General features: G+C 46.7%; 1 protein-coding gene across 3 annotated transcripts in view; it reads left to right on the forward strand.

Moving 5' to 3' along the window:
- DPYSL2 (dihydropyrimidinase like 2) overlaps positions 1–23,916 on the forward strand; it is a 103,002-nt gene that overhangs the window by 17,065 nt on the left and 62,021 nt on the right. The window contains exons 1-3 of one of the 3 annotated variants that reach the window (XM_045852977.1): positions 14,218–14,548; positions 17,809–17,897; positions 19,565–19,749. In XM_045852977.1, the coding sequence (XP_045708933.1) occupies positions 14,510–14,548; positions 17,809–17,897; positions 19,565–19,749 (313 nt within the window). In that variant the 5' untranslated portion in view covers positions 14,218–14,509. Of the gene's footprint in view, positions 1–14,217; positions 14,549–15,925; positions 15,945–17,808; positions 17,898–19,564; positions 19,750–23,916 lie in introns of those variants that run through there. The other 2 variants (XM_045852978.1, XM_045852976.1) reach the window with 2 other exon arrangements.

Consider the following 23,916-nt stretch of genomic DNA (forward strand, 5'->3'; position numbering starts at 1 on the left):
TAAACCATGTATGGGTGGAGCTTGAGGCGCTAGCTGCTCTCATCGCCTCTGAGTGGTCTGTGTTTCTGGGCCCCCTCATTGTACAGGGCTGGGAAGTATATGTGCTCATGGAAATACTGACAAACATACAGACACACATCCACATGGATTTATCTCTTGTGTCTATATATTAAAAAGTGAGTCCTCAATTCCAGCTCAACACGAGAGAATTTATTCTAGCTTCCTCCTCCTTTTTTGACAATAGGAAACATGACTTCCCTTATGCTCAATATTCTTACTTACTGTCTGTAGCTGACTTCCTGGTCATGGGAGCCATCTCCTCAGCTTGGGTGCCGCCCCACCTCCCCATCCTCCTCTCCTGCTTGTGCATGGACTGTGTGCTCACCCGGGGCGTGTCCTGAACCAGGGGAGGGAGAGGAAGGGGAAGTAATGTGCATATATATAATTTTTACACTAATTCAGGTATAAGCAACAATATCTGTAAAAATATGGGGCTGACATGTGAGTTGTTTTTCGTCACACATAATACACATATAACTATTCAAACAGAAGTATTTGTTTGGGCGCTGTCCCGGGCATGTCCATGCTGGGTAACAGTGGTCCAGGGGGCTTCCCAGGCTTCGTGTCCTTCATTACAAAATCACTTCACAGAATTAAGGGCACAGGTCATATCAAGGGCTCCCAAAGAGGCCAAGTAAGCATCGCCTGGGCACTTTTAAAAAATACATAGATTTCTTGCCTCAAACTCTTGCCACTTAACCAAAATGCTTGCTAATTTGAAAAACCTCCATTGGCTCTTCCCACATTGAAAAACCCTTATTTCCAAGGCTAATAGTAGTAATTTTGATATTTCATGTTTTTACCCTACTACTGCTACTATTAATAATAATGTATTGGTTATTTATTGGTACATACAAAATTACCTCAAAACTTAGTGGCTTATCCCTGGCTGTTGTGGCTCAGTGGATTGAGCACCAGCCTGCAAACCAAAGGGCTGCTGGTTTGATTTCCAGTCAGTACACATGCCTGGGTTGTGTGCCAGGTCCCCAGTTTGGGTGTGTGAAAGGCAACCACACACTGATGTTTCTCTCCCTCTCTTTCTCCTTCCCTTCCTCTCTCTCTAAAAGTAAATAAATAAAATCTTTTAAAAAAACACAACTGAGTGGCTTAAAACAGTGTTTATCTCACAGTTTCAGGGGGTCCAGACTCCAGACACAGCTTAGCTGAGTTTCTGCTTCGAGATCTCTTACAAAGCTGGGTGATTGAGGTGCCAGCATGGGTTGCAGCCATCTCTCAGTTTTTCCTGGGCAAGGATCTGCTTCCCAGCTCACTCACATGGTCGTCAGAAGGGTGATTGGACTGTGTGTCTCACTTCCTCACTGGCTGTCTGTCAGGCGGGCAGGCCTTCCCAGCACGGCAGCTGGTTCTGTCACAGTGTGCATGCAGAGGAGGCAATTGAAAGAGGATGCTGGTAAAACAGAAGTCAGAATCCTTGTAACTTAATCACTTTATTAGTCAGGGTTCTCCAGAGAAACAGAACCGATGCGATGTGCACATACAGAGAGAAAGACTTATGTTACAGGATGGGCTCATAGTACCATAGAGGCTGGCAAGTCCAGCCACCATCTGCTGGGTGGGCTGAAGACTGGAGACCTAGGGAAGAGCTGATGTGGCAGTTCATGTCTGAAGGTGGTCTGGGGCAGAGTTCCCTCCTCTTCCTCAAAGGGAGGCTAGTTCTTCACTTTGAAAACTTTCAATGGATTTGATGAGGGCTGCTCACATGATGGAGGCTGCTTCATTCAAAATGTACTGACTTAACTGTTACTCTCATCTCAAATACCTTCACAGAAACATCTAGAATAATATTTGGTCAAATATCTGGGTACTGTGACCCAGCAAGTTGACACATCAAACTAACCAGTTCTGGGAGCTGGTGAGCTTTGCAGTGGTTGACTGCTGTGCAGTAGACCCGAACCTCCAGAGGCTGTGCACTTTCCCCAGTTTTGGGCAGTGGCTGCCTGAGGAGTGTGAGTGTGACAGTTGTGGCAGAGGGGTTGTGAAGTCAAAATGTATGTGCAGAATAACGCTCTAAACTCCCAAACCAAGTTTTGTTAAAAGTCAGGGAGAGGTGCCTGGCTGGTGTGGCTCAGTGGATTGAGTGCCGGCCTGCGAACCAAAAGGTCACCATTTCAATTCCCAGTCAGGGCACATGCCTGGGCTGTGGGCCAGGTCCCCAGTTCAGGGTGTGTGAGAGGCAACCACAAATTGATGTTTCTCTCCCTCTCTTTCTTCCTCTCTTCCTCTCTCTCTAAAAGTACATAAATAAAATCTTTAAAAAAATAGTCAGGGAAAGGGACTTACAGTTGCATTATCAATCAATCATACCAAACTATTGCTCAGTTATAGTCGTCTAAGCTAATGGGTGGGGAGAACACTGTAGTGGGTCGTGACCGATTTTTAAAAAAGATATTTTGTTTTATTCCAGTTGTATGGACACATGTATTCTAGGTCATGATGTAACGTGTATTGTTTTTACTAAGGAACTTAGTATGTTTGTGAGACACTGGTGTGAAGTCCCTGCTAGACATAGCATAGGGAACACAGCCCTTCATGGAGACAAGCAGGGGTGCGATGCTACAAGAGCAGTTTGCATTTGACTTTGAAATGCTTTCTGTGATTTTGTCCCCCGGCTGTGGTACATTCCTACTGTTTTTTCTTAAAGGCGGTATCTTTGTTTATTTGTGTTATTACAGGAGTGATATACACTCGTGGGAACCCCAGACATTGTAGAAAAGTGTAGAGGTGGCTTTTGCCTCCAGCCCCACCCCAAGAATAACACTGTTACCATTCTGTCAAGCGTGCCGGTCGATGCTGCAGAGGTTGCCAAGGTGAAATACTCACTTAGGTGAGTTACTTGACCTTGCTGTGCCTCAGTTTCTTCAAATGATAATAAAACAAACTATCTTTAGGATAGTTGGAGAAATAAATGAAATATTTATTTATGTAAGCAATTATTTAATGAAATACCTGTTTAAACAATTACTTAAATTATTAAGCAAATTACTTACATCAATTATGATCAATAATTATGCAATAATGTATTATAACAATAATGTAATAATAATTATTGTAAACAGCTTGGAACATCTGACACACAGTAATTGCTCATTAATATTAATACTAATATTTTGGTATGTATCCTTCTACAGTCTTTTAAAAATGTTTTATATACACATTTATTTACATTTATTGTGCATATGCCCTGTGAACATTACATTTGAATAAATGGGGTAAGATGAGAAGGCTCCTGTTTCTGATCTGACTTGTGAGGAGCTGGGCAGTCGTGACTTCTTGTCTCACAATAAAAAAGCTGAATAAACTGATAATCAACAGCTCTTCTCAGATCCATTAGATAAGGGAGGTCACAGGGCAAACTGCTGCTCCTACAGTTGGAAGGACTGTCTGATACAGAGCCTCAGAGTTCCTTTGGAGCAGCCGCTCTCCACGTGAGCAAGTACCGGACACTTTTTACCCAGAAAAAACACCATAGCCAGCTCTCAACAAATTTGCAAAGCATACTAAAGACAAAAACCACGGTTTGAAGATGCAGAGCATGACCAGACTCATATCCAGCCTCAGATATGACAGAGATTCTGAAATTATCAAACAGGAAACTTAAAATAACTGTGATTAACATACTAAGGGCTGTAATGGAAAAAGTGGAAAACAGGTAAGAACAGATGGATAATGTTACCAAGGAGATGGAAATTGTAAGAAAGAATCAAATAGAGATTATAGAAAACTAAAACACGGTAACAGAAATGTGGAATGTCTTTGGTTGCCTTACAAATAAGGAAAGAATCAGTGAACTTGAAGAAATGTCAGTAGAAGCCTTTAAATCTGAAATGCCGAGAGAAAAGCAAAATGAAAATGCAGAAGGAACGAAATATAGTTCCCTACTGCCCTTCTCCATTCTGAGTTGGAGATTGTCATACAAATACGCAGACCTGGCCTCCCCAGCAGACAAGGACACAGGAAAGCATCAGCATGAGTCTTGCCCTTTGTCTCTCAGCTTTGGCCTTGACCCCAAGGTGGCCAAAGGGAAAGGGCTCCCCAGGGGTCACCTGCAGTTCTGGTGACAACTTTGGTCATTCACTAGACCATGACTACGTTGGGCATCCTATAGCCTAAATGGCCAAATGACTTGATATAGCCAAAGAAAGAGGAAAAATGGTGGGGGCGGGTGGTAAGGTAGGGAACGTTTGTCTCCAACACTGGATTGAGAGAACATTGTACAAGGTGAACTTGATCATCTTGCCTTCACCAATCTGAACTTCCCCCCTCCCCCGTACCAACCCAGATGGATATTTGATGGATATTTGTCTTCCTGGAGGATGCTCGTGCTGTAAAGATGTCCTTTGTTCCAGCTGTCCTGTCCTAATGAGGAGGAGTGACTGGAGATACTTCTGCAAATTCTAACAGTTTCTGCAGCACAGAAAGTCAGGGCCTAATCTATTTATGGCTACAAGGTGGTGCTGGTAGCAAGTGAAAAGTGCCCAGACCTTAATGACGTTTCCACACACTGCTCTGATAGGACAGAATGGTTGTCATCAGTGCCTGTTGATCCTCATGGGAACTTTTGCTAAGTGGATGGATCCTAAGACAACCTGTTTGTGAATTTTATGCTCCGAAAGATCATTTTGGACTCAGATCCCAGTGTAAATATATTTATAACTACAACTTTTGTTCAAGGATCTTACTCGTTTGTTTATTCATCTATGCTTTTATCCACCCACCCACCAATCCATCCATCCATTCATCAATCCATCCCCCATCCATTCTTTTAGAATTTGTTGTGTGCCTGCTGTATACAAGGCCCTCCAATCTCATAAAGCTTGTCTGGGAGATGGAAAGAATGTATAAAGAAAGAGCGCAGGGAATGGTGTCAGAAAGAAGTGGGTCAACTCCACCTGCAGGCTCAGGATTGGCTGCACCCAGGAGGGGATGCATGAAGGGTCAGTGAGGGTCAGTGAGGAGATGAGGGTGCTGGAACAGGCAGGGATGTGATTATAGACACAGAGGTTACAAACAGCTCACACAGCAGGGAACGCGGAGTCTGATGTGGCTGGAACTTGGGGTGTGACACAGGGACGCAGAGAGCACTGAAGAAGGCAAGAGATTTCGCAGAAGCTGGACTATTCAAAAAGCCTGGATACCCTGCTCAGGTTTTGGGACTTCATGACGTAGGTGTTGCGGGGTCTGTAAAGCATGAGTAGGAGAGTTACAAGGTCAGATTTGCACTTTTGAAAAAGTGCCCTGACTTCAGGACAGAGTAAGTCCCAGAAGCAGGGGCCCAGTCAGTTAACTGGGAAAGATGGAGACCCCTCAGACAAAGGCAGTGGCCTGGGGCTGGGCCGGGGCCTGGCCGGGACTGGTACTGGTATGGGGGTGGTATGGTGGTGGGGAGGGTGGGAGAGGAACAAAGGAAGGGCGCTATGTCCCTCCTTCTTTCAGGCCCCTGGGATTACTTTCTTCTTCTCTCAGCCCAATCACGTTCAAGAGGCCTTTTCTCTAATTTAACTTTATTTCTTAATTTCTGAGAAACAGAAGGGCACCTTGAGCCCTGTGGAGGGTGCAGGCACGTGGACTACTCCCCTGGTTTGACTGCAGGCCATGAAAAGCCAACACTACCATCGAGGTGAAATCTAGTTTAAAGGCCCACATATATGATGGACAGTCTGCTTCCAGCACAGCCCCAGTTGGCTCTTTATCCTTTCGGTGACTTCCTTATCCTCATATTCTCATGAGGTCCCACTCTGTTTCTTTGGATGGGTGAGTCTGGGGCACAGAACCCCCAGCCCAGGCCCAGGGTAGAGGAGCACAGCTTCTCCGGATCTGGTGATGAATTCAGCATGCACCTGCCCCCTCCCTGTGGCCATGGCTTTGCTGTGCACAGCACCCTGTTGCACACGTGGAGGGGCCACACGGGGAGCTTGTGAGCTCACCTCTGGGTTACCCCTTGGTGTCCTCGGGCTGGTACTTAGTGGATAAAAGGCTCTCACTAACTTGAAAACAAATGGAGGGCGGGCAGGGAAGAGGGGAGTGGGGAAGTAGGGGGAAGATCAAGATCAATATGATTAAGGGAAAAGTCAGCATTTCTTTAAACCTTTACAATATCCAAACAGGACCACTTCTAAGAGTTCACTGGTGAAGACAGCAAATCACTCCGATGAGGTCTCTAGGGAACCTGTCTGAACAAATGGGCAAGAGGCATGGAGTGTTTTTGAATTAGTGAATAGATCTCAATATTGGAAAAAGGGTGATTTATTTATTCATTTATTTATTGTGTTTTCCCCACTACCATTTAGTTCCCTTATATTCTGCTCCCCCCTGCAATCACCACACTATTGTCCACATCCTTGAGTCCTTTTTCCTTTTTACTCCATCCCTTCACCCCAAACCTCCCCTGATTCCCCTTAGCTGTCAGCCTGCTGTCCATCTATGAATCTGTCTCTATTTTGCTTGTTCATTTCATTCTGTAGATTCCACATCTGAGTGAAATCGTATGGTATTTGTCTTTCTCTGACTGGCTTATTTCACCGAGCATGATGTTCTCCAGGTCCATCCATGCTGTTGCAAATGATAAAATTTTTGTCTTTTTTATGACCAACTAGTACTCCATTGTGTAAATGTCCCATAGTTGTTTTATCCACTTTTCTACTGATGGACACTTGGGCTGCTTCATATCTTGGAGATTGTAAATAATGCTGCAATAAACATAGGGGTGTTTATGTTCTTTTGAATTAGTGTTTTGGGTCCTTCAGATATATTCCCAGAAGTGGAATCACTGGGTCACAAGGCAGATGCATTTTTAATTTTTTGAAGTATCTCCATACTACTTTCCACAGTGGCTGTACTAGTCTGTCCCACCAACAGTGCTCAAGGGTTTCCTTTCTCCACATCCTCACCAGTACTTGTTGTTTGTTGGTTTATTGGTGATGGCCATTCTGACAGGTGTGAGGTGATATCTCATTGTGGTTTTAATTGCATTTCTCTGATGATTAGTGATGTTGAACATCTTTTCCTATGTCTATTGGCCTCTTCGGATAACTGTCTATTCAGGTACTTTGCCCATTTTTTAATGGGTTGTTTGTTTTCTTGGTGTTGAGTTTTGTAAGTTCTTTATAAATTTTGGATATTAACCTCATGTCAGATGTATTGGCAGATATGTTGTCCCATTCTATGGGTTGTCTTTTTATTCTGTTGATGTTTTTCTTTGCTGTGCAAGTGGTTGATTCTTTTAAGAGACAAACCCCTGAAGTATTGTTGACTTACTCTCTGGGCACACATTTCACACATTTTCTTAGCTCTTTTTGGAATGGACACAGCTTCTGAATTGAGGTGGGTCCAGATTGGTAAGGACTTGATGTATTTTCTGGGTGTGGTGCAGCTTCAGCCAGAAACTTGAACTTGGAAAGGGGACCCCAACTGCAGTTGCCAAACTGGATCAGCAGGGGGCACTGGACTTTGTGCTGGTCAGGCCTGATGCTCTGGGGGGCAGATCCCAATGAGAAAGGATCCTGCATGCTCTGCAGCGGGTAATTGGACCACAAGCCCCATGACCTAATCCAATGAGGCAAATTCTTGCCACCTGGCATTTTGAAAATCTGGGAGGAAAAGATGGAAGGCGAGCTCCTGGTCACCTTGGCAGCAGGTTGGCTCAGGGTGGCAGGGTCAGGAGGAAACCTTCCTGCAGTCACTGGAGAGAATCTGCCTGCCATTGGTTTGCTTATTCAACTTGTGCTTATTGAGTGTCCTGGGGGCCTTGCTAGATGGAGTGGAGAACAGGGTGACTTGGGGACTTTGCAGTTGAGAGGTAGAGACTAAAAATACCCAAGTAAACAGATGCACAAAAATGCTTCCAACTTGTGATCGTTGCTGTTGAGGAGACAGTGCTGAGATGGGGTAAGTGGAGGATCTGTGAGCCAACTTCATATGGGGTAGTCAGGGTGGGTTTCCCTAAGAGGGTGTGAAGGAGCCAGCCCTGCAGTGAATGGGAGAAGAGGGGACAGCAGCAGGGACCACTGCAAGAAAATGGAAGGAAAGCAGGGTGCTGTGTTTGGAGGGAAGCCCGAGATGAGGCTGGGGAGGAAGGTAGTCTTGGTAACCGGTTTGCATTTGATTCCTGCAAGCAGCCTGCTTTGTTATCTGAAATTCTGCCAGTCAGGGTCTTCCCCTCTCAGCACAGTCATTGCTTGTTTAAACTTGCGCATTAATCTACCATGTTTCTCATGAGAGGAGCACTGGGCCACTGGAAAAAACTGAGTCTTGTTGAGTGATAAGGAGAGACAGACCCAGAGAAAATTTGGGGACAAGGGGAAGCATCTAGGGTACTCATGCAGGTGTTAGGGGACTGATGAAAGTTCTAGGAGCCTCAAGTGGCAGGCAAGGATTGTGAAAGGGGTAAAGAAAGAGACAGCAGACACCTAGGCCCACTGCTTTTCACAAGGTGGGTCCTGGGTTTGGCTAAACAAGTATTTTATCATTTAAAGAACTAGCCCTTTGGGCTTGAGGCTGTCACAGAGGCCTGAATTAGAACCCAGCCTTTGTTCTTGCATGAACTTGGACCTGGAACAAGAGGTTTCTTTGAGCTCTACTCTCCTGTCTATAAAATGAGGATATGAAGACTTACCTAGTAAGATCTGGGGAGGATTAAATAAGATGTGTTTAAAGTACCCAGTGCTATACTGAGACTGTGATAGGTGCTCTGTAAATGTTAATTCCCTCCTTATTGATTATATAACAGTGTTTAACTAGAAGGCAGACAAGTGGAAGTGCCCTGATGATAATATTTACCACTCTTTCATAGGATCTTCCCATTGGGTAAAGAGCAGAGCTCTGATGTACTTTGGGGAGTTGGAAGAGTCCTAGGTGGGGAGTGAGAGTGTTCTCCTCACTTCCTCTTTTGCAAGAGGAGGCTGGATGGTCTAGTGGCCAGAGGTAGATGCGTTAACCTTCCTGGGCTTTACCCCTGGAGATTCCAATCAGGATGTCTGAGCTGGGGACCCAAGGGATTCCAATGCTGAGGCGAAATCACTCCAGGTGATTCAGACCCAGGCACATTGGAACAAGGTCCTGTCCTAGTCCCAAGTCACCAACCAGAGGGACAAGGACAGGGGATCATAGTGCACTTTCCTCATTTGCTGCCAGGGAATGGGACTGCGGCATGCTGGCCATAGCAAGATGCTGTCTGTCTCATGCTCTGTAGAAAAGCCTCAGGAAAAATCTGCAGTCACACAGAGGACGGATGGTGCGCAAGGTAGGAAATGCAAGGGTCATTTGGCAGGATTGTGTGTTAACCAGAGAGCCTTGGAGGAGAAAGCCAAGTTTACTGGATTCTATGAACTGCACACCTTCCTCTGAGCTCTGATGCACTTGGACAGATAAGCCTCATGTCTTCTCTCAGTGAGGACTTCTTCAGGACGCTTACACAGCCTCTACTGAGTTCACAAAAGTCTATCCAGTTCTAGCAAAACCAGCATCTAGAGGGCCAGTCACTTCTGACCATTATCAGCCACCACTCTGTGCCCCCCAGTAAAGCATGCACCAGTGGGGGAATGTTGTGGGCAGGCGTGTTGGACCCATCTGCCCTTGGCTGTCCCTCTACAGACGCTGCCCCTTCAGAATTAGTTACATGCTCAAAGAAAATGATCGTTGTGGCCTGGTTCCATCTGCAGGTACGAAGGCATCACTTTCTGCTGAAGTGTCCTAATCGATGCCTGCAGCTTTTGGAAAAGAATTCTGATACCTTCTCTTGACCACCGTGTTAATTTTAACTTCTCTGCAGGGTGCACTTGAGGCCACAGCCATTGGCGTCAGTACTGCCTCACTGTGGGGACTCGGGGTTTCTCTCCTTTGCCACATCTAGGCTCTGTTCCTTCTGTCAGCAATTTCTCTTTTGGAATTTCTCTGCTCTGTGACATCCTGAGCGTTACACTTCTGCAGAGGCCCAGGCAGGGCCACAGAAGCAGAAATGGTTGCTTCTGCTTCCCAAAGGGGGAAGATGAAACCAAGTGCAGTGGCCAGCTTGATCCCCTGCGGGACACACACTGTGCAGGGCGCTGAGGAACTGAAAGCAGCTGCCAGCCAGTAGCACCTGAGTGACAGCTCTCAATCTTCCTACCCCCAGTTCCTGGCAGGTTGCATGGTGCAAACTTCTTAATAATACTGGCTGGATGCCCTCACTCAGACACCCATCCATGCAGCCCATCCTTCCTGGACCCTCACCCCTATCTGAGGGTAAAACATGAGTAAGACTTTGGACAGACTTTCTATCTGTGAACTCCAACTTTAAACGGAAGGAAAGTCATGCTCACTTACTGATGGTATAGGTGAGGACTATAGTATAGTCCGGGTGGTATTATATGGTAAATGGTATGATCTAGGCATGCACAAGGAGTAATGGGAGGGTGGAGAGAGGAGGCTTTAAAAAATGGGTGCTGAGAAAAGAATTACTGGAGATGCCTCGGACGATTCTGGAGCTCATTTTAGGATTGGAGGCTCTTTGTGTTTTTTCAGGCTTATGGTATGTGGCAGTTTGTTTTGGGGAGGTATAGCTGAAAATGCAGGCAGCTACAGCTATGTAAGGAAGAACAAGCTGTATGGTAACATGCAGTTTCAGGGACTTGTAGGAGAGGAGCTGGGTTGCCGGGAAGGAAGACCCAGCAAAGCAACAGTGGTAAGAGAAATGCTGGAGTTGGGGATGTTGTTAACATCAAAGCCCACTATGATGGTGACATGGAAGAACCTGCTTTTCTTGTCTTAGCAATGGGAACATTTATTTATTCACCAAATATTGGGGGACCCCGCCATGGATCAGGCAGTGTGCTGGTTCCTGGAAAAAGAGAAACGCAAACTTTTAGCTTCTAGGAGTCAGGCTTCAATAGCAGAAATGGACAGATGATTACAATATGGTGGGATGTATGTTACAGTGAGGTGAATACAGGAGGTTGTACCAATGACTTTAGGAGGCAGGATGGGTGCATACTTTATCCAGGAGGTGATATTTAAGCTTACCTTTAGAGGAAGTGTTGACGGAAAGAGAGGGAGGTGAAGGGGACAGCACAGGGCAGGGCACAAATTTGAGAAGGGGCAGTGTGTGCTGGTGTGCGTCTGCATGCCCCATGAGCATGGTGACGAAGGTGTGGGCATCTGGGATGGGAGGTGAAGCTGCAGAGGAGGCTGTGATCAGAGCCTGACAGGCTCCTGGGTAGAACTCACTGCTTGTGCTCACAGATCTGTTTAGGCAGGTTCTCCGTGCCCCCCCCCCCCGCCCCCTTTCTGGGTGCTGGGGGATAAGTATGGGAAGGCAGGGGCTTTGGCAGAGGTCATAATGTGGAATAGGCCATCTTACAATGCTTTTTCATGTTTGACATGCATTTAATTTTTAAAAAATTCAGAAAACTGACCCTGGCTGGCGTAGCTCAGTGGATTGAGCACAGGCTGCGAACCGAAGTGCCGCAGGTTCGATTCCCAGTCAGGGTACATGCCTGGGTTGCAGGCCATGACCCCCAGGAACCGCACATTGATGTTTCTCTCTCTCTCTCTATCTCCCTCCCTTCCCTCTCTAAAAATAAATAAAATCTTTAAAAAAATTCAGAAAACTCATACCTGCAAATAGGTTTGTGTATTTGGTAGAGGGATAATGATCTGAAACTACAGACAATTTTCATGGGATGTTTGTCTAAAGGCAGTGTGAAAAGTAGAGTGTATGAACAAGTTTATCAGTGCAAAGTGGGTGGAAAATTCTCCCCCTCCCCCCTCTACTTTACTGCATTGCATTGATCCGTAAGCATGGCAAGAAATGCAGACTGCAGGCAGTTCTTTTCCTGGGTCCATTAAAATTATTTGCTATCTCCTAGGTGCCAAATACTCTTAGGTTCTCTCTAGTCAGAACAGACCAATCAATTTAAACCTTGTATCTTTGGGTATTTATGAGTGGAAATGTCAGTTATGGACTAAGAACCTCATATCAATGGCTATAGAAATAAGACCGACAAGCTCTTGGGAGCTTTCATTGCAAAGCAAAATATTCAATGGCAAATTGGCAATCAGCAAGATATAGTTAAAACCATTAAGATCAAACAATTCAGCAGCAAGAAAACATAACACAAGTATAAACAAACCATATAATTAGAGGTTATTTTGCTTTAAATTGACTTAAATCTCTTTATTCACTTGCTTGCCAAGCAGTATTTTTCTTAGGATTTAATAGGACACATGACCCCCCTGCTGCCCTACTCTCATTCCCACCCCTCACATCCCACAGGTTGGAACCTACTGTTGGCTTTTACAGGTAGGAAGGCCCATTTTGTGTGTTTTCAGATTTGTGACTTGAACGCCTACAGGCTGGTACCAATACTTGCTGGTACTAATTCACTTTTCTCTTAGCACATCATATGGTTGGAGGGGAAGGTGCTTCTATTTTATTTTCAAGATGCATAGCTAATTGGAACTTGAAAGTAACCAGTCAGAAAGCTTCCTGCATGTCTCACAGCCCCTTTCTGGGACTTTAGAATTTACCAGGAGTGAAAATGTACATTCCACACCTTCTGGACAGATAACCATCTGAAGTGGCCAGATGCAGAAAGACATTAGGTGGACCCACAGTTGACCTAGGATTATTTTGTATTCATCTGGATACTCTTTGACGAGCAAGTGTGAGCCAATTAAATAGAACTTTTTTTCCCCCTTGGTTGCTGGATGGCTTAGAGTATGTAGGAATTCTAGCTATTGCTTGATCTGAAGCAGAGAAGCCCAAAAAACCATGGCTGCCTTTGATTTTAGCCCTTGCACCTGCCTGGGCAACCTTCCAAAGAGATGATGCCTGGTAGATTGCTTGGGATCAACTGGGCCAGTGTTTTTCCTTCACAGGGATTCTAAGGCAAGGGTTCCAGGCCTGTTCAATCGCTTTCGCCAAGAAGAGAGGCCTTGAATGCTCACTGTAAGAGTGAGAGGACTCTCTGATAGGGGAGTTAAGACTCCCTTGTATTTTTAAGTGATTCTAGGAGGCTTTCTCCACGACTCAGTTTCCCCTTCTGTCGGGACATAAGCTTTTTCATTCATTCCTCCTGCTTCTCCAGTTCACTTCGCTTTCTGCTTCATTATGTAGTGTGGAGGCCCGTATATAGTGCTGTGAATTCTCTGGACTCTTTGGGTGCTGTGATTCCAACAGATTTTTCTCAACAGATCTGCAGGCACCAGCGAAATTCGACCCCCAAATGTGTCTAGATGGGAGTGACTGTTAAAGAGAACGGGGCCCTAGATTGGGTCATTTTCGCCTCGACTAACGGCTGCTGAGGCTCCTGCCCCAAGTTCCTTGCAGGCCTTAGGCACAAGGACGATTCAGGGCAGGGCTGTCCATCCCAGCGGCGGACGCGTGCAGCCCGTCGCCTGCCCTCGGGCTACATTTTCAGCTTCCTCTGGGGCCCCTGCTCCCCGCCCCTGGGGAGCCCTGCGGCTCGCCGTGCCGCCCCGCTCCCAGGCCGAGGTCCAGCCACCCGTCTGTAGGGCTGGGCGGCGCTGTGGCGAGACCTCTCCGCCTCTCTCCCTTCCCTCCGCTCGCGGCCGTTTGAATTCCCCAGTCGACTCCTGGGCGGAGGCCGCGGGAGGCTTCGCGAAAGGCGAGGGCCACGGGAGGAGGGCTCCGGCGCCCCTCCCGGGCGGCGCGGCGCCGGCCGGCGGTGCAGTCGCGTGCTCGCCGCCAGCCTAGCCATTGGCTCGGCGCAGTCACCCCACGCGGGGCTGCTGCTGCGGCCTCCGCGGATTGGCGCGCGGGCGGGCACCCACCGGGGCGCGCGCGGACGGGTGCGTGCCGCTCCGGAGGCCCACCGACTCTAGGGTGGGCTCCCCCTCTTCTCCCTGATCACCCCTCCCTTATCCCTGCGTTGCCAATGTTGACTTTGCGGCTGCCGCCAGCCATAGTCCCCGATGCCTTGGCCTAAAGAAAGGGCGCGAAAGGCGCGCTCCCAGCTCGGGCGCCCGCCCGGACCGCCGCCCTTCGCCGCACACTGCAGCATTTCGCGCTCTCGCGCCGCTCGCGCTCCCTCCTGTATTATTTGCATATCCCACGATTGTGGCCAATCAGGGCTCGTCTCTCCCGAAGCGGATGGTTCTTGCTTGAGAGGAAAGGGAGTGGCTGGCGGCGCATGCGCCGCGCTGGCCGACTTGAACCGAGGCTTTTATTGCTGTAGTTTATTTCCACCCCCTTCCCTCCTGTTCTCTCCCTCTCTTTCTTTTTTTTCCGCCTTAGCTGGGGCTGTGTTGGAGGAGAGGAAGAAAGAGAGACAGAGGATTGCATTTATCCCTTACGTTTCTGGAATTTGCTATCGGCAAGACTAGCCGAGCTGTTGCACCTTTTTAAATTCTGCAAAAAATTCCAAATCTTTCCTGGCAATTTTTGATTTAAAGCTGCCCTCTTGAAATTATTTTTTTTTTCCCCAGGAGAGAGATGTCTTATCAGGGAAAGAAAAATATTCCACGCATCACGGTGAGTTTGGTACTTGGGAAATAGCGGTCGGCCAGCAACCTTTTGTGGCACAGAACGCCTCAGGAATTTTTTTTCAAAGGAGGGGGAGGAAAAGGGACCCAACTTTTTTTCCCCTGTTGCTGAACACGGCGATCGTGGTGGTGGGAGATGCAATCATATAGAAATATAAGCCACATGATTTGTGAGGCATTAAAATAGGAGCGTGAGTGCACTCCGGCCGTCCTGGGTAGCGCGCCAGAGCCTCTGTATCCTTTTATTGTCAGAGTGAGATGCTGCAGTGCTGGCCTGTGGGGTGTAAGCAAATGGATGCCAGATTGAATATGCATGGTTGAAGCTCGGATATTGTTCTTTGGGCTGCGTGCTGCGAGGCTGGACTCCAGGAGCTGGTTGGGGAGATGGGAAATGGATTCATCCTGTGTCTCCCCCGCCCCCATAAAGGGATTTCTGGAGCCTTCCTCCTGTTCCTTAGAAAAAGGAGCGGGTTTGAGCCTGGCGGCGTAATGACAGCGGCGGGATGCTGAAAGGGCAGGGTGGACCAGGATGTTGTGGAAACAGGAAGGAAAAACGGACGCAGAGATGAGCAGTGAAGGGTGGGGGCCAGGCGTGGGCTTTTTGTTGACCAGGGACCGGTTTTCGGTGGTGCTTTTGGCTTTCTCGCCCTCTGGTTCCGGGGTGGAACCCTGGCAGGGCTCAGGGCTCGTTTTCTTGTGTCTTTCTGCCCCTTCTGCAGCCAGGGAGGCGTCAGTGTTGGCGCATACAAAGCGGGCTATGAGGGTAGGCGTTGGGGACAGCGCCGAGCAGGGCTCCAGGAGGTAATGGCGCTGCGCGTAGTGCGGGGCAGATGGCCCGTCCGGGCCTCGGCCAGACAATGATCACAGTGGCCGGAGATGTCCGTGCAGTTATGGGACTTGGGGTGGTTAGGTTGTAAATCACTAGAGAAACATCTACGCGATGAACTGGTGATGCTTAAGCGATGAATGCAGGTTCTTGCTTCCACCGCGCCCATCCTCTCCCCATCTATTCTTGGAAAAAATTTTGCCAGTCGTGGTTCTGTACTTCCCCAAATGAAATCCTGGGGAGGGAGGGTGGAACGCGAGGGAAATTCATTGTTATATAATGATGTGCAATTGCAATTGGTCAGCTGATTGCTGGGTAGAACCCAGGGCTGAGGCAGAGAGCGAAGGGATCTGTGATGAAAAGTGTAGATGTGCAGGACTGGATGTGAGGGCGCGCGCTTTTGCTCTGGTTTCCTCCTTAGCCACGGGCACCTCGGCTTCCCCTGGATGCACCAGGGCACACCCATCCGCAGGAGCGAAATGTGGAAACAAATGCCCAGGGGAGAGAGCGTGTGCTGACGAGGAATTTATAGGCTGAGCAAGGCTGCTCTACAGCGAGAGTGGGTACTAGCTGTTTCTAGAAGGCCAAAGACCCAACCAAGATGCCAACGGGCCGGGCGCCGGGGACCCGACGTTCTGTATTCTCTGGTGGGAGGAAGGAGTCTGGAGAATAGGGTGGAGAGCAGGTTTGCTGCCAGCCTCAAATAATCTGCTGTCTTTATGAATGAAAAAGGCAGTTTCGTTTTGACAGTGTGGGGTGGGGAAAAAAAAAAAGCAAACAAGATCGATTTTTGAAAGAGCGCCCCCTCTATCCTTAAAAAAATCGGGTCGCATTGTGGAGGACCTGTTTAGCATGGTTTCCCTCCTTCCATCATCACGGCCAGCCTCTTATGTAAGGAGCCTTATGGAAGGCACTGGAATGAACAGGGCTGTGATGTTTCATTTGTTTCTTGGTGTGATATTGGCTGGGGAATTCGCAGTGATGGCTGGGACAGGTACTGCAGCAAATGAGGGGCCAGGTGGTGAAGGGCAGGGCTTCTCCTTGCCTCCTTGGCAGGATTTATCCTGTCAAAGCTGCATCCTGAGGGGGAGATCTGCGTAGAGAGGAAAGTGTACTGGCCAGGTGACCTTGGGCAAGTGACTTAACTGCTGTGTGCCTTAGTTTCTTTATGTGTCAGGGAGTTACAAATCTGGCTCCATCCACCTCACTGATTTGTTTTGAGGCTTTGGTGTCATGGTGTGCATGATGGGATTTTGTAAAGGTTCTTACATTTACCTATACAAGTTCAGGAATCGTTGACTGTTTTAGTCCCATTGACTTGCCAAGGTCTACAGCAGGATGAAGTGTACCGAATTTAAATGGTCTCAATGTTTTTTTAAAAAATTATGTTAAACAATAAATACCTTGTAAATCCACGGGTGTACTTTTGTGTAAAAGAACCTTCTTCTTGGGTCTCTTGTGGTTTATATATTTTTATTACTGATTTGTTAAAATATTTTCTTTGGTAAGTGCTAAATATAAATAGCACTTACTGAGAGAGTTGTTTTATAACAATTTTGAGTTAACCATTGTCAAGATGAATGTCATTCCTTTGAAATATTTTGCATATTAAGAGGACAATCTTGGCTTAACTTGTAACATTTCAACCCATTATGGAATAGCACAGATGTGTATCCACTGAATGAAGGACTTGAATGTTTCATTCCATCAGCAGCCTTTAGGATAGAGATAACTCACAACATAACATTTTCATTGCATTCCTGGCCCTCATGTGCTGCTTATCGTATATATATTTTCCCACTAATTATATTATAAGTGCATCAACACTTTGTGATGGTGGAAGATTTTAGGACTTACCATCTCCTCCATTCTATCATAACACTTTACCTTTTCCTTAACAGACTAATAATAAATAGTACATACTTGAAGTGTTTTTTTCTCTTTGCTACAATCACCATGATTTACCTCAAATGAAGTGGAAATATAATGAACACGCTGAACTGAAAACTTGTGGTGGAACCACACGTGTTTGTTTTGCATTTGCCATGACAACAGACTTTTGGTTAATTTTTCCCGACACAAAGCTTGCCAAGAATTGACTTCCCTAAATGCGGGTGTACTTTTTTTAAAAAAATAAAGTTTAGCCTAAAACCATTTAAAAACTATTGTCTTTTGAAAAGAGGGTTTTTGGTTGGTTTGTTTTTAAAATCTGTGATAAGCTTTGAGCTTTACCAGTATGTTCTGACTCAGGTGATGAGTGAGTTGCCACAGACAGGCTCACCAAGATCACTGAACCTTTCCAAAATTGGCTGATTTTGAGCATCACTGGAATAGTGAAAATGTGTCCTTAGCTCATTTGTCTTAGCACCAGAGTTCCTCATGGGTCAGGAATGCATGATGATTGTATTACTTTCTTGTTTCAGAGTGATCGTCTTCTGATCAAAGGAGGTAAAATTGTTAATGATGACCAGTCATTCTATGCAGACATATACATGGAAGATGGGTTGATCAAGTAAGTGTTACTCACTTAGTGTTATATAGAAGAATTTGTGAACTTCCCAGTGTCCCCAAGCATTTCCTGCAACTCACACATGTAGTTCTAAGCTTTAGTGACTTCAAAGAGTGACTTAGTATCTGTTTAAGCCCATTTTGATTGGTAGTAATTAGTGAATTTGAAAACTCAGATTGAGAGAATTCAAAGCCACAATTAAATGTACACTCATTTCCTTATGTGTTATGTAATTTACTATTTTTAACCCAGGTGACACAATACCTTTTTGTTGCCAGCTCAAATGCTTAAGGATCTTTTGAGTAGATTAAAGGTTTTCCTAGAATGTAGTTGTTTCCACGCTTGCCCAAATGAAGGACACAAATGTGAATTATATCCTCTTCTGTTAAGATAGCACATCTGCTTTCTGAATCAAAAATCTAAGTGGTTGGGACCAAAGGACAACAAATTAATTACCAAGTAATAGACAAATTACTGCCTCATCTAAGAGAATTTCAGGTTTTGCTCTCTTCAGTGCCAACAAACACCAGTAAGACGGCCCTTGCGTTTATTGGGTATTGTGTCACTAACAACAGAGTGGTTGCTGCAGTAGGGTATTTTTGGATTCTGGAGGGTTAAGTGAGCGGAGTACACGCCAGGATCCTTGTGCCCTTCCGACTGGGACCGCTCAGAGGGCTCCAGAGGAATAGCACATCTGTTTAAAGACAAACACCACTGTAAATGATACCTTTTGAATAAGCAGCATTCATCAAGTGCTGCAGCAAACTGGTCCCGAGGAGTGGAAAACTGCAGTGGATGTGTCTGTTGCTTGGAAACTCACCCCCTGATTTATGAACCTATTTTAAAATAGGTCTTACCATTTCCACACTTAATGTTTTCTCCATGTGTGTTTGCTTATGACAGTCTTTACTCCAGGCGCTCACATACCGTGACTTGTCTGTCCCATTTTACCCCAGTTAGAAGGCAGCATGATCTGGTCCAGCAAAGGACACTGGCCTAGAAGTGGTCAGGCCTGGGTGCTATATTTAGTTGTCACTAATTTATTTTTGAACTTTATCAACTTCTTGATTGCTTTTCTCTTAAAAAAAAACAACTGGTAGAAAGATGTAGCAGAGATTAAAAAAATAAAATTGGAAATGAATTCATGTCTCTCAACATAATGACTATTAATTTTCTGCCTTATATCTGAGTTGCTAATGCCATGCTTCCAAATTTTTGAATCATTTTAATCATAGTGTTCACTTTTATTTATTTTTTCCTTCCCGCCTATTTTCTGTATATTACAAAGGATTTGATGAAGAGTACATGTTTGTAAAGTATAACCAGGTCTGGAGGAAATTACTGTAGGATAATTATCTCAACTGTGTGTTTATAGAGAAAGTATAGTGGCATTTTTATGTGAATTTCTTGGGGCCTCATTATTATTTGATCTTAGGGGTTTTGATTGGGCCTCTGAGGCCTTATTTGACTTATTTTCTAGTAAGTGCCTCATTGCCTCTTAGGGGTATGGACTGGGGAGTGCACCAATATTACGAATAATTACAATAGCTGGAAAAGACTAGGGAACACAGGGAAGGATAGGTTAGGGCCTGTGGATGTGTCTTTCAGATTTCATTCAATTCGAGGACATTTCATTGACCACCATGGTCACATCCTGTCCCTTTATTTAGGCAAATAGGAGAAAACCTGATTGTGCCAGGAGGTGTGAAGACCATCGAGGCCCATTCCAGGATGGTGATTCCCGGCGGGATCGACGTCCATACCCGCTTCCAGATGCCTGAGCAGGGAATGACTTCGGCTGATGACTTCTTTCAAGGCACCAAGGCAGCCCTGGCTGGTGGAACCACCATGATCAGTAAGACAGCGTAAAATAATGATGTTAGCACTTGGGAATCTTCATCGTGAGAAAACGAGTCTGTGTTGTTTGACTCTTTCCTTCTAGAAGCTGCTGAACTGAGCAGTGGATTGACCTGTCGCCTGAGGGAGCAGGGGGTGGGAGGACCAGGCGGTTGTCTTGTCTTCTCACTCGCATTTTTTGTCCAGCTCTGATTTCTGCAGTGGAACTTGAGAATGCGGATCCAGAGAATTATGGTGGGGTAAAAGGAGTGGCTTCTGGCTTTCTCTGCCTGAGAACTTTTAGACAAAAGTTAACTTGAAAATGGGATTTGATTGTGGCCACTTTGCAAACACAGCATTTTGAATAATCTTCAAAGCTATCAGTTTTGAGCTTTTGCTCAAAAGTATTTGATTCTGATTTTTAAAGAATTCCTGAGGGCGCATCTTCTCAGAAAGAGAATGGGTGCAGCAGATGTTGAACCGGGAATCTCTATTCCACTGATAAGAAAATCAAATGGGGCAATTCTTCCTGGCCTGGATTTGACATAAATGGAATTGGGCAGTCTTGCTTGGAGAAGGACCTGTAGATAATATTGATTGTTGTTTAGATGAAGTTGCTCCCACCAACAGCCAGTTGCTCTTCATATGTTGCTTTGAAGGATTTATGCTTTTCATTCTACCAAATCTGAAGTATATTTCCTGGGGTCAATGCTCGCATTAGGAGTTTGCTTATGAATGGTCAGTTTTCAATGTGTCTGCTGATTGTCCCTTTGACAAATAGCATCATGTTTTTGAGGAGGTAGGCAAGCTGCACAGTGGACCGGCCGGCACATATTTAAAAACAACAGCAACAAAAAGATTTTATCCAAGAGTGAAAGTCAACATACAATCTGTCTTAAAAGCTAACAATTCAATTCAGAAAGGGGTCAAAGTTGAAAGAACTTAGCTATTTGTGCTTTAGGGAAACCTGTTTTAACTGGTTATTTTTCAGAATGATGGTCTCTTTACTTGTGACTACAGGGTCTCTTTTCCATGCCCCCACCTGGAAGAATGTTGCCCGGCCATCCCTGCCTAGCCCCAGCTCCCCTCCACTTCCAATCCCATACCCACCTCCGCGTGCGTGTTGTCTTGGCCCTGCTCTCTCAGGTGTCTGAAGGATCAGGGACCGCTGTCCTGCTTCAGCTTTCTCATCCCTGCCCCTAAAGAACTTCCACACCAAAGCCTTAGTATTTCTTTATTGCTGCACACATCACTTTCTAACCTTGTGGGGGAGTTCTCAAGGGGGCCCCACTCACATCTTGGGACTCTGACCTAGTGGGAAAGCCTGCTGCTCGGTCGGCACCATCTGTAAGGATGCACTTGGCACCCTTGTACATTTCTGTCCTTCCTCTGAGCCAGCTGGGGAGCCACACTTGAAAAGCACTGAGTGTCGAGCTGCAAGGTCAAGTCAAGGTTGTAGTCTGCCTCTGGTGTGGAATTCAGATGAGGTCCCTTTAGGCCCCTGCATTGGTCATGGAGTGTTCGTAAGCCACAGGTGACATTTCCTGAGTGAGTGGTCAGCGAGGTCTGTGGGGGAAGTTGCTGGGCCGGAGCCTCTGTGGCAGAAATGTCCCCAGCCAGGAGCCGGCAGTCTTGGTCTCTCTCCATCACCAACTTGCTGTGACCTTGGCAAGCACCTCAGTTCTTTGGGCTTTAGCTGCTCCTCGGCACAATGGAGGATTTTCACTAGATGACCCTGGATGTCCTTTCCAGCTCCCACATTTGACAAGTCACTGAGCTCAGAGAGTTTGTTTACCTCTAATAAAATGCATTCTGTTTAACGGGTATAGAAAGGCCCTGTTTTTTTCTCAGACGCACATGAAAGACCCTTCAGTCTCTTCTCTCTGTCGTTCTGGAATGTGCTTCTGCTCCTCACACTTGACCCATTTTTTACCTCCTTCCTACTTCTTGTGCCTTCCCTTCCCCTCCACCTTCACCAGGTGGGCACATCCCTCCTTGCTGATGCCCGGACTTTCTCTTTGGCCTTTCTTCTCAGCGGCTGTGCACTTCTTTTCCTTCATTCCAGGTGGTTCCTTCTGTGCAGGGACAAGGGACATCCCCACAAGTCCAGCACCTGGCCCAGGGATCAGAATAGTGAGCAAATGGCCTAATGGCAGATGGGAATAAAGGGGAAGAGAAAACTCAGGCTGCCTGCCCTGCTCAGTCAGGCCGAATATGATTGCATGCAGTCAGTTGGGCTGAAGAGTAGGGGGCCGAATGAGCAAACTCCAATGAATAAAAATCAAGAGTGGCAGCGACCGTGGTCTGAGTGGTCATCCCAAACTCCACTGCCTTTACAGCCAGAGAAAAATGTTAACCACTCTTACAAATGACCTGCATGGTTACTGACCTTTACAGAATTCCCACTAATCTGCCCTTCCCTCAGGAGCTAAGTGGTAATACTGCAGATGAGGAAATCAGGATTTTTCTCTGCTGGCTGGTCATACTTTGTGCATTGCTTCAAGTGAGTGCGTGGCCTGGGCACGCTTTTCAGAGAGGGAGCGTTACAAAGAGGAAGAGCTAGCTTAAGGTGACTTCATTGGTATCTATGTTCTGCTTCATCTGCTCCTTCGATGAAATCGGAGCTTCTTTAATGAGTACCGAGGCCACAGGAGCAAACTTGCAGAAACAAGCCATTGAAGTAAATTGGTATAACAAAGCCTGCACCTCCTTCCATTTTTCTGGGTTTCTCCAAGCCATGTCACCTGCCCTACAGGTGAGTCTTCACCTGCCCCCTGCTATGTGTTTCTCAGGTCATAGGACCTGGAGGCTACATTTCTGAAATGACACTGTGTCTGAAATAACACTGTCTGCAGAGGAAAATGCAGCCGAATGTTCCCAGTTTAAAAGTGGAGGTGACATGCCAGCAGCAGAAAATAATATTATTGCCGTTAAACAGAGCCTTCCATTGAGACTTGCATACCAGATCTTTGTGTGAGGCACTCAGCGTGGGTGGAAGGAATGCCCTCTGCCCTTTCTATCCAGTGACGGGTGGGCACAGGCTCCAGATGAGACCTACAGGCAGCATCCGGCCTGGCTGAAGGGTCCCGAGGTGGCAGGGGTGCTCTTTGGGGAAACCTCTGCTGACTTCCCAGCAGTGTTGTGATCATTTTTGTTAAGACCCCAGAGTCTCCAGGAAGCAGATAGGAACAGTTCTCTCCATTTTAGAGAGGGGAAGACTGAGGCCAGAGGGAAGGGCACAACTCGCCAACATGTGCCCTGCGTTTCAGTGCAGGTGGCAGGTGTGGAACACTGCTGCTACGGCTCTACACCAGTAGCTGGTTGACTTGACTTTACGACTCAATCGCCTCAACTGCAAGATGGGGGAAGTCATTTCACATAGTGATGTGGAGGCATCAGAGCAGCACCGGCCATAGTAATAAGCACTCAGATGTGGTCCTTTGTGTTATTCATATCACCTGATGTGTCAGCAACCTCTCATCTTTGCAGAGATAACCCCCCACCACTGGATCTCTACAGAGCCAGAGAAAAGAGACTCCAGCTGCAGGAGGGTATAACCTGAACATTTGCTGGGAGCAGGGCTTCTCTGAGTACAACCAGCAGGCTGTACCGGGTGTCACCTGGTTGCATCCAGAAACATTCAGCTTCCTGGGCCCCACCTAACCTGTCAAAGTAGAGAGAATCTGCTGGTGGGACCTGCGATTCTGCATTTGAATCTGGTGATTGTTTGAAAGTACAGACCTTGGGGGTCCATACCAGCTCCGTGGATCCTAGATCTCCAAGGAATGGGAGCTCCGGCCCAGAGACAAGAGCCTGTCTGTCATTTCTGCTAACCCGAATTCAAGGCTCTCCCTCAGAGAGTATGGAACCCCAAGCACAGTACACTGAGGGGGCTTCTTCTCCCCTTGGGTGCGACCCAGCAGGGATCAGGATGGGACTTGAACCCAGAGAAGATGAGGACAGATTGCTGCTGCCACGAAGGAAAGGGCCCCTGTTCCTCCTGATCTCTGGACTCGTCATTCTCTCCCTGGATGTGGTCCTGGGTGTGCCTCAGGCCCTGCTGCAGCACTCCCCAGTTGGACTCGCCATTCTTCCCACTCCTGCCTCTCTCTGGTGCTGTGCAGCATTGTCTTGCCAGCTTGATCCCACAGAGTCACCCTGTGCTGAATCGGATCAGTTTGTCTCT

This window comes from Phyllostomus hastatus, unplaced genomic scaffold (assembly GCF_019186645.2).
Source record: "Phyllostomus hastatus isolate PE091 unplaced genomic scaffold, TTU_PhHast_1.1 phas_contig_98, whole genome shotgun sequence".
Lineage (NCBI taxonomy): Eukaryota > Metazoa > Chordata > Mammalia > Chiroptera > Phyllostomidae > Phyllostomus > Phyllostomus hastatus.